Source organism: Mastomys coucha, unplaced genomic scaffold (genome assembly GCF_008632895.1).
Source record: "Mastomys coucha isolate ucsf_1 unplaced genomic scaffold, UCSF_Mcou_1 pScaffold7, whole genome shotgun sequence".
Lineage (NCBI taxonomy): Eukaryota > Metazoa > Chordata > Mammalia > Rodentia > Muridae > Mastomys > Mastomys coucha.
Genome location: NW_022196913.1, coordinates 69,178,177 through 69,189,309, shown reverse-complemented (window position 1 = coordinate 69,189,309; position 11,133 = coordinate 69,178,177). Strand labels below are relative to the sequence as shown.

The 11,133-nt window shown below is 43.8% G+C and overlaps 1 protein-coding gene across 1 annotated transcript in view; it reads left to right on the top strand.

Moving 5' to 3' along the window:
* LOC116081542 (dual specificity protein phosphatase CDC14B-like) overlaps positions 1–11,127 on the top strand; it is a 76,659-nt gene extending 65,532 nt beyond the window's left edge. Inside the window, exons 13-14 of the mRNA XM_031358108.1 lie at positions 6,273–6,389; positions 10,958–11,127. Of these exons, the coding sequence (XP_031213968.1) occupies positions 6,273–6,389; positions 10,958–10,994 (154 nt within the window). The 3' untranslated portion in view covers positions 10,995–11,127. The remainder of the gene's footprint in view (positions 1–6,272; positions 6,390–10,957) is intronic.
* The last annotated feature ends 6 nt before the right edge of the window (positions 11,128–11,133 follow it).

Here is an 11,133-nt window from a genome sequence, read left to right as displayed (position 1 = left end):
ATTAAAGACATGCGCCACCACTGCCCGGCGCCAGTTTATTTCTTAATAGGTTGTTTTGCCCTACATTCAGAAGCCAGGTTAGGAGTGAGAGAGGAGACAAATTCTGCCTGGTCAAAAGTTCTTGTTGGGGAGCTAGAAAAATGGCTCAGTGGTTAGTAGTTGTTCTTCCAGAGGTCTTGAGTTCAATTCCCAGCAACCACAGGGTGGCTCACAACCATCTGTAATGGGATCTGATGCCCTATTCTGGTGTTTATGAAGACAGAGCACTCCTGAACATAAAATACATAAAATTTTTAAAGATTTATTTATATATTATATGTAAGTACACCATAGTTTTCTTCAGACACTCCAGAAGAAGGCATGAGATCTTGTTTTGGATGGTTGTGAGCTACCATGTGGTTGCTGGGATTTGAATTTAGGACCTTTGGAAGAGTAGTCAGTGCTCTTAACCACTGAGCCATTTCTCCAGCCCTTTAAAATACATTTTTTAAAAAAGTTCTTATTCAGCCGGGCAGTAGTGGCACATGCCTTTAATCCCAGCACTTTGGAAGCAGAAGCAGGCAGATTTCTGAGTTCAAGGCCAGCCTGGTCTACAGAGTGAGTTCCAGGACCTCCGAGGCTATACAGAGAAACCCTGTCTTGAACCCCCCTCTCCCCCCCCCAAAAAAGAGGAAGTTCTTTTTGGACTGGATAAGAGGACCCGTGTTCAGCTCCCAGCACCCACATGGCAGCTCACAGCATACCCTGTTTTGGCCTGATGTTTCCTGTGTGTGTGCTTGTGCAGTATGTAGTCACATGTGAATCACATGTGACAGATTATTTGTGTAGATCCCACTGAGCTGGGATCAAGCTCATTCCATTTCCAGGGGATCTGACATGATCACAAAGATGTACATGCAGGCAAAACACCAATGTACATAAAATAATTAAATCAGAGAAATGTCCGGCAGTTGGAGAGTGTTGCCCATATAGAGGCCCCAAGTTTGGCCTCCAGCATCCAGATCAGGCAGCATACAGCCAGCTGTAACTCCAGCTCCAGGAAATTTCTGCCTGCGCTCTCTCTCTCTCTCTCTCTCTCTCTCTCTCTCTCTCTCTCACACACACACACACACACACACACACACACAATCTTTTTTCAAAAGTTCATATTAAGTAGAACTTTCAGGAAATTTTACTCTCCACTCTGTTCAGAAAAGTGTTAAAGTGTTTTCTGGAACTCAGATCATTTAGTGATCTCTTGTTAGATAAAGTGAGATTATAGAGTTCATAGCCTGTGGGTATATGGTGACAGAAAAGCACAAGACGATTAAATTTTAAAGACCCGCAGAACTTGCAGGTGGCTTCAGATGTCCTACCATTCAGTAGATTGTGCTAGGCTCTTTGGGCTAGAAGTCTGATGCTCTCAGAAATGGCTGAATGAGAACGTTTGGAGAGAGCTCAGTGGGATATACACAATATCTGTCACACGTGATTCACGTGTGACTACATACTGCACAAGCACACACACAGGAAGCATCAGGCCAAAACAGGGTACGCTGCACAGTGCTTGGAAGGTAGTGGCAGGAAGAGCAGAAGTTTAAGGGCAGGCTAAACTTCTTAGAAAGGTCAAGGCCATCCTGAGAAGTAGGAGTCCTGAAGACAGAAGGAAGAGAAGGGAAAATTAACACCAGATTTTGAGTGTGCACTAGTTACTTTTTCTGTTGTTATGATGAAACAACATAACCAGGGCAGCTTATAGAAGGAAATGTTTATTTGGTCTTAAAGTTCCAGGGGGTGGAGTCCCCAGTACAGGAAAGCAACACCCATGGCAGCTGGAGCCGGAAATTAAAACTTAAAATCTTGAGCTGTAGCCCCAATGATGTCTGTCCCTTCTGCACCCCCCACCCCCCAAGACCACACATTCTACAGGTACTCCAACTATCTCAACTGCCCAGGATCTAAGTGTTTAAATGCCTGAGGCTATGAGGGCCACCTCAGAAACATACATGGTCACAGTAGTGAAATTGATGGCTCTTGGTCAGGTGCACTTCTGTAATCCACATTGTCAAGTGTGCCGTTCATTGGAGCTCCCAACTGACTGAGGAGTGTTCTGTTTTTGCTCAGAGGAGTTCCCTGGTCTCCCTTGATCATGTTAGACAGTCTGTGGATTGTTTCTGTGCCCTCTTCTACTTGTGGTCAGGTGCAGTGTTTTGTATATTTAGCGTTGGCCCACTCAAGTACTGTCTGTCAGTCAGTATGATGGGAGATGGAGTCTAACCATTTGTTCCTGTGTGTTGAACCTGTTTAAACTAAAGTCAGCATTTTTGTCTCAACAGAAGCTGGACCACCACCACCCTTGTTTCCTGCCCCTTTGCCATCACAGTTGCAGCTCTGGGCCCTTTAGGGTGTTTTAAATCCACAGGTGGCTCTGTGTGTTTTATTATATGACCTATTTTGGATTCCCAATTTGAACATCTGTTCTTTCCCCTTCCACCCTTTCCAGATGTCCCCTAGCTGTGCTGACCTCTGCACTGTGTAGTGTTGCCATCTGGTGGATTGTGTGTGACTACATTCTTCCCACCCTGCTGTTCTGTCTTGATGGCTTCAGAACACAGTAGCCATCTGGACCCTTTCACAGATAGTTTGCTGTGTAAGTTTCCTGTTCCGTTTCTCTCCTCCCCTCCCCTGGTGTCCAATGTGGTTCTCATGGTGCATGCGTTTCTCCTCCTGGCTCTCCTGGCTTTGTTGGTTTGCTTGTTTTCCAGGGTTCTCTTTTCTGAATCTTTTCAATGAATGGGATGGTGCCAGCAGGGGAGGACCTCAAGGATCCTTCTGAGTGAAGGATGTTAAAAGTAGCACCTAGTTTTGAAAGTTGTACTAGCTATTCATAAATGTGGACATTGAAATAGTTTTCTCACCTGTCAAAAAACGTTCAGGTAGTTGGGCCAACTAGCCTGGCCTTGTGTCCACCAGGGGGTTGTATTCACCTCGCATGCTCAGTACCTGGAGTGTGTCTCCAGTCAAGTGTGTCTCTCACCATTTCTGCTTTTAGCAGAGATTGGGCTTTCCAGCCTTGGGGGCTAGTGAGGCCGGGGGCCCAGTTTCTCCCCATGGAACAGCTCTCTTCATTCACCCCTCTTGAGTCTAGAACTGCCCACACTCTCTCATCACATTTTCTTTCTGTTAAGTGAGAAAAGGAGCTGGCTGTCTCCCTTGCTTGTGTTTCTGTAGTCTCTGGACATTTTCTTCCTTTCCCCAAAATAGCCAGACCATCTTTAGTGTAGTTTCCTGACCTGCCATTTTCTCCGGGAAGACACTTGTCAGCAGACCACAGCAGAAAACCTCCACGGAACACCACAGTCCAGGATCGCAGAGGGAGACTGTCCCATGCCACCACCATCCTGTATCTGTTTTCTGAGACCTTTCTTCAGTTTATTCCAAAAATTTACTTTTCTTGCCCCAGCTTAGACTTAGAAATTGCCAAAGCACACAGAGTTCCCTTCTAGGATCTCCTCCAAAGTGAAAATCCATCGCAGCCAACCCTGGCCCTTTGTGGTTCTGTTGAGGGTTTCCTGTAGCTAAGAAAGATTTAAAAAGGAGTCAGAGTCCACTCTTTAAAACTAAACAAAACATGCTGAAGGCATATTTATTTACAATGGCAATGCCATCTTAGGTGGGTTTATAAATTCACATTTCACTTTTTTTTTTTTTGGCCTTTTCTGCCTATTGAAGAACAATGATACCTTTTATAGTTAATTCATATAACTCTTTATAGTTAACTGAATGGGTGGAGTTGCTGCTAATAACATTTGTCTTCAGGCTCAGCTTAAACGTTGTTCTAAATGTTGCTTCTATGGAGTCCATCCTCAGTGTTCTCTGCAAGAGTGTTAGATTACTCCTGTAGTTGATGTCACCACTGCGTTTCAAGACCAAAACAGGGTGTTCCGTTTAGCCTGCTTACTGACTTGAAGCTTTCTGTAATTGAGGCAAGTAACAAGCGTGGTCTTTATAGCCACTTGGTGAGAGTCTTCCCAAGCAGCCAACTTTGTGGGCGACAGTTCTCTGCTCTATTGTAATTGGCCACTGCTGTAGGCTGGTGAAGCTTTGCCTAGTAGTGACAGTTAGCTGGTGGCCTGGAGCCTAAGACCAGAAAGCATTTTATGTGCTCTATCTACTGCACACAGTAGGGGACAGTGCGAGCTACCAGAGAAAGGTCCAGGGGTTTGTGGGGCATCCTACAGGAAAGCTCTGTGGCAGTGATCCCTAGAAAGCCATCCAGGTATTTTGAGGCTTGGCAGGTCACTCTTGGTCCAAAAGATTGTTTTTCTAACTTAGCTATGTATCTCATCATTGTCAGTGTCTAAAATCTGGAGCTGCTGAAGCTTTAGAAAACCACAGACAGGGTAACAGTCTATGATTTGGGCACAGGGTAAGGAGGATGAAAGCAAACTTTGTTGGGGAAGAAAGAGAAAGAAGAAAAATGTATATTCTGTATATTGCACGGGAAGAACCATGTGGGCAGGGCAGGTGACAGTGAATCCCTGTGTTCCTTTGGCAGAGGAAACACTTGATTTTGGCCTACTCAGTCTAGCTGAGCTGCTTGCTGGTAATATGTACATGTAATCCTGGAGCTTTCCCACTGTATTAATGGATTACGTGCTAGCTCAGGCCAGATAACCTGAGGCTTCCCTGATGTGATCAGTGTATACTAAATTTCCTTCCAAGTTTTAGAGCTCCACAGAAATTAGTAACCACTAATATCATTATTTATCATTACAACTATTTCTTAGAAAAATAAATCAAGCAGTAGTAGTTTTATGTAGCATTTAAGCGTTTCAGTAATTTAAGAGATCAGGAGTAGATTTCCTGAGCAGGCGTGTGTGTGTGTGTGTGTGTGTGTGTGTGTGTGTGTGTGTGTGTGTAGCAGTTGGATAAGAGAAGCAGCATTAATATTCTGTATAGCCCAGGACAGGGTAACCGTGATCAACAACTAACAGGTTTTTTTTAGGAGAGGGCCTTGGAGGTTCCCAACACGAGGTATGATATGTAAGGCTGTGGCTGAGCCAGATTGTTACACATTATGGCCGTATAAGTGAGTCCTCATGCTCAGTACGTATGCATGCTGGTAATATACCTAATAAAGTGTTATAAGTCACTTTAATAAATCACATTGGGGGAGGAGAGTTCATGCCTTGGAGCAGCTGGTTCCTCCTTGAGTCGTTGAGTCACATTTCTGTACGCGCCTACTGTTTCTGTTGAAATATTTCAAATCAGCTTTGAGAGTTGGGCGGATTCACCAGGGCTAGATTACTCTTCTCGTACAGCTGGAGAGCCAAGGAGAGAATTGTTTGGCTTCCTTTGCTGTGGATAAGCCCGCTATCATCTGAGCTTAGGAGCCTTTGCTGCAGTAGAAGGACCAGTTGTTGTCAGCCACCTTGGTCATGCCAGGTCTGGGAAGTAGACTCCTCCGTAGTCGGAATCCCCTCTCTTCACTCTGGAGCCGATCTCTTGCAGCTTGCCTTCCCAACAGTAGTTTGACTCTGAAGGGAGGAAGCTTTTAAGTCCGTTGTTTTTCCTTCCTCTAGCAAACATTGATGGGAATAAATCGGTGCACATGGTTCTGAAGCAAAGCGTTGCCTGCCAACAATTTTTGATGTTCTCTGTTATTTTTCTTCTGACAGCTTACTGAGAATTACTTACAGAGAGTGTGCTCTGTAGCTAGCCTATTCTGATTCATGATTTTTCCTCCTGGGCAGTCTTGTGTTAAGAGAAGGCTTTTAGATTTTAATTAAGACAAGTTTCACAACATTTAAGTGATTGTAGTTTTGTTATGATAACTGAAGATTTAGTAAGTAGTAGTGATGCAGACAAAACTGAAATCTTGCTTAAGCATTTAAAACTTTGCTTGGCGTAAAATTATTGCTTTGTTTATTATACTTTCTGCTCTGAACAGTGAATATTATGTAGCTGGTTTGCTAAATTTATATTTAAACACTTTATTGTCTTTGTGACTGAAATCTGAGACCCTGCTTTGACAGGTTTGACTAATAGGTTTTTTTGGTTTGTAAATTGTACAGAATGCCAGGTCATTCATTTCCCCAAAGCAAAGCACCCTGGCCATCTGTGTGATAACCTTCAAAGAGAAATGAGATGCTTGGCATAAAAATGTGCTTCAAGTTTGTTTATTTTGTGTGAAAATGGCAAATGTGATTGTGCAACATTGCCTCCTCTATCAACTATTTAACAGTTGTTTTATAGTGAATATAATCTTACCTTTTTCCAACTGTTTTCAGAGTAATTCTACAGTCCAGTGTTCAGAGCTGTAAAACCCCTGAACCTAACCTTTCTGGCAGTGCAGGCATTACTAAACGAACCACCAGATCTGCTTCGGGGAAAAGCAGTCTTAAAAGGTGAGAAAAGACTCCCATTCTGGGAAGGTCTCATGTTTGTTTCCAGTTTCCTCTTCTGGACCCTGCTACTGGAGGCTGACATGAAAATAGGAAGTTGGAGAGTCTGTGATTGGAGTGAAGGCTGCTGTGTCACTGGCATTTCAGAGGGAAGCCCTCTTGTTGGAAGTGTGTGCTCTGGCATGGTTTGATACGGGGAAGCTGAGAGTGTTGCCCTAGAACTTGTGCTTGTTGTTAGGCTTAAAAGAAGCCTCTTCTCTCCTATCAGATAGAGCTTGGCGAGTCATGGCAGAGCCCCGGGGCTCTCAACCTCATGTCCTGTTCTCCTGCCACAGCACCTCCAGAGATCTGCTGCTGCTTCCCTTTTCATCTCCTTGGTTTTTATTTCTACTTATCCTAGGCTCTGAGAACATTCTCCACCATCTCTGGATGTCTGTCTTTAAACCAAAGACAAACACATCATTCTCAAGTTCTTCTGAGACCCAGCCCCTGCCAAGCAGAGCATAGACCACACCATTGCTCTTTCCTGTCCCATGAAGAGCAGGTGCCCTGACCATGCTTGTGCACCATCACTTAACAGTGGTGACTTCACTTGTTTTCTTTTTTGAGACAGGTTCTCTTTGTGCAGCCTTGACTGTCCCAAAATTCACTCTGTAGATCAGGCTGGCCTGGAACTAACTCATAGATCTACTTACCTCTGCCTTCCAAATGCTGGAATTAAAGGTGTGCACCACTACCATCCATCCATACTTCACTTTGAAAACAGATGGCTCTGAAAAACAGGGCCAAGATTCTACATTCTACTTGACTCTTTTATCAGTTCTTGTCTGGTTTGTTGGGCGCTTTCTCACCTTCATTATGTAGGTCACTGTAAGCTCACTGGTATGGTCCATCATCACTGTCTGTCACAAGAGCTCTGGGCACTCTGGGTTCTAAGAGATGCTTTTGAGATCTGGTTTTTTTTCTTGTTGCTGACTTCTTTGAAACATTTCACTTTGGAGTTAGAGACTCCTGAGAACAGAAAAAAGAACAACCTACATGGGTACTTGAGAAACTTCACTCATCCACTGACTCAGAAAGTTCAGATTTAATTTTAAGGATTTTATATGTGTGGAGTATTGGTTACCACAGAAGCCAGAAAGCATTTTTAATTAGATATGTAGTTTATGTGTTATATGTGTTTATGTTCCTTTTATACCGTGGTTCCAACATAACAAGGAAATCAGGAAAGGGTCAGGTTTAGGTATACTCTAACATAGCGTCTGAGTTCTGACAGGAAAATAGGAGATGGGCCGAGTTGTGCCCGTTGAATTTAATTAATTAATGATTAATCAGGAACCATTTATTTGCTGATTGACAGTGCTGATGCTGGAACTCCGGGTTTCATGTGGATGAGACAAGTGCTTTACTACTGAAGTAAATACCAACCCAAGTCATGTCTTAAAAGAAAGTTTAATGACTTGGGATAAATGCTTCTGAAAAGAGTAGGGAAAATAAATAAAATTCCCATGTAAAACTTATGAGGTATAAATCATTTGAAATATACAGTACAATATTTAGAGAGAAGTGTATGGCCATAAATATTTTGATTGCAGATTTCTAAATATGCATACAAACGAAGCACAGACCCCTGTGCTTCTTGATTCTGATTGGTATGACAGTTGAGGTTTTAGATTCCAACCTTTCCATTAAGTTGTAGGAAATGCGAATGCCTTTCATGTACAATCAGACTGTCAAAAGTTCCCTGTGAATGGTGGCCTTTAATTCCAGCCCCTAGGAGGCAGGGAGCTGAGTCTACATTAGCAAGGTCTAGGCCAAGTAGGGCTATGTAGTGAGACCTTGTCTCAAACAGAACATCAACCGTGTCAGAAGGCAGTGTTAAAATTGATATCTAAGTGCTCGGACTTTTGGTATAGTTCAGTAAGACTTGCTCATTTGATTCTGAGTGATAGAATTTAGGCCAAGCTTTGAACAACATCATGCCATGTTCCATCATGCCAGGAAGGTTGACTGCACACTGATCCTTCTGTCCAGGTTTCTTGGCTAAGCATGGCCCCCTGTGACCTCCACTTGTCCTCCCTGGATGGTGGTTTCTGATTTTCAGTGAGCTCCTCCTGAGGTCCTAGATTGGATGTTTTGAGGATTCTCAGTAAGCTGGGTAAAATGAACTGAACCAAAGTGCCTTTCAGGAATTTGGGGTAGAGATAAGCCAAAGAGATTTGGAAGTTGAGTTAGGAGCACTGTGGCCGACATTCATATCACCTTAACTATTATCACCTCTAGCTTACAGAAGAAAAGCAGACAACTGTGCATGGCGTTCCACCACTGCTAGGAAATCAGGAGAATCAGAGACTTCTAGGCTGTAGCCTCCTGTATTTAACTTGCTGAATAATGTTCAGCTTTTGTTTCGAGGGTATTAAAGGGATACCTTCTATATACCATTAACATTTTGATATATAATCTACCCCAGGAAAAATATCTCAGCTGAAATAGTTGGGTAATTCTACCATATTTAATTGAAATCTCTTCTCTTTTAACAGTAGCACCCCCTCCCTGCAAAATGCACATCAAAACAAAAATTCCACTTTCTTTCAATGTCCTTCAGGCTCATCAGGCCGCCTGGTTCTTTTGTGGGAGAGTCCCTCTCTGTTCCAGGTCCATGCACTCACACATCATCTGTGATGGCCATGGCAGGCAACATTAATGTTTAATTCCATTACCCCCTGCCCGCCTCCTTTTTTTGAGGCTTCTAGGGTGGGTGGCACCAGCCTCCCTTCGCACTGAGCTGACTCCTGAGTTTTGACATTGTATCAAGAGAGACTTCAACTTTAGAGACTTCCCCAACAAAACCTCTTAAGAGATTGGCTACTTGCCCTGAGAAGATGGGCAGGTTGTGATAGAGGTATTTGCTGTTGGTGGAGAAAACCACTGTGCTGCTCCTATCAGATGGCCTTATGTCTTATGTCATTTGGATAGAAGCCACATCCAGTCAGAAGTCCTGTGGCTTCCGTGTGTGGAGCACACAGCTTACAGCTTGTGTGGGATGGAGTTGTTTGGTTCCTATACTGATGAGGCCCTGTGTGTCTCCTTTTCATTTGTCAGGCTCTGAAGGAGGTTCGTGGGTTTCCATACCTCTCACTTTTATTAGGACCATAAATCCATTATAACAGCTCATAATTGACTTAATGAATTGGCTTGTTTTTAGTGTTCCCACGCTAACTCTGAAGCGCTCTCTCAGAACAAGTCTTGAACACTGTCACATCTACAAGTGGAGGACTTGCAGATGCCTTATTGGGACCATTCACCTCAGTTCACACGACTTTCTAGAGCGCTTCACTGCTGTGTTTCCGGAAGCTTCTAAAGTTTCTTTTGGGCCATCTTTTCTTTTTTCCATTAGTTCACCCCATTTCCTTAAAATCTTCCATGTCCCAGTGACCTTTTTTATATTTAAGTTGCATCTCTCTACCTCTGCCACCAAACTGCCCTAATGCCTATTGCTCCAGGAAACTTGTCCTTACAGGATGTGATGCTCAAGGTCCTTGGTTGCACATCCAAACGCATGCCTTGTGATCCTCTTCCGTTGAGGGCCTGCGTGTACTTCCTGGACTTTCTAAGTCCTTGCTGTGGAATCCATGCTGGTCTTGCCTGTCATTGCTTCACAGCTCTCTGGCCTTAGCTCCTGGTTCCTGTTCCATTGCTTCTGGGATTTCATAGTTCATCGGCCATTTTCTCCAGGAACCCCAGGATGCTCTCTCTCTCCTTCTTAAGTGCTGATTCCCTCTGAACTTTAAAATAGTTAACAGCTTGTGGAATGGCAGATATGTTTCCACTTGATTGTCTTTGCTCGTGGCTGTAAAAACTGTGCACCCAATTCAGGTGAGTCTTCTCTTTCCGAGTGAGGGTCATCTCCAGGTCAGAGGGTCATGTCCAGGTCAGAAGTAGTTTCGTGAGTGGATTTGCCTTTCCTCATTTTTACTTTCTTCTTTCCCATTTTCTCTGAAAGTTGCTAATGAGTTTGAGATATGCCAGCACATTATGGGAGGAAGAAAGAGAGGAAGAGCGAGTTAGGTTGATTTTGGGTGAGCCCACAGGGGCCCTTAGCTGTCCCCACCCAGATCTCTTTACAGACAGGCCAAGTCTTCTGAGAAGTTGGGCCTGGCTTGCAAGCACCCAGTAATTCCTCTTTATCTGTCCTTCTCTCCTCTTTCCCCACAGCCTGGCTCCGTGGCGGGAGAGGAGGAGGAGAAGTGCTTTGCAGCACATGCCCACGCTGGCCTCATGGTACCCGCCCTGCCCCGCTGCTCGCGCCCACCCTTCTCTGTTTATTTCTATCGCTTTTTTTTTTCTTTAAACAAAATTTGAACTTTTCTCTGCCCCGCCTTTGTCTCATGTCTGCCTTTTTATGGTTGATGTTCGTATTGTCTCTTCTAAAGGATGCCATTAAAACATCACACCACGTGTGTGCTTTTAGCATGTCGGTGTTCTCATTGTGTTGCCTTCCTTGTCTTTGAAAATTTCCTCTGGGACACTTTAGAATCTTCATGGTAAATCTCTTTCTTTTTTCTCCTCAGTCCAGCCATTTCAAGGACTAAGACAGTCTTACGTTAAAGTAAAAAAACAAACAAACAAACTGGTGACCAGCACTCCAGGGAAGACTAGGAACGGAAAACCCCAAAAGGATTTAGCCAATCGATTTGAGAACAAAGCAGACTCTGCAATGGCCTTAGCTTCTTTCCACATAAGAAGT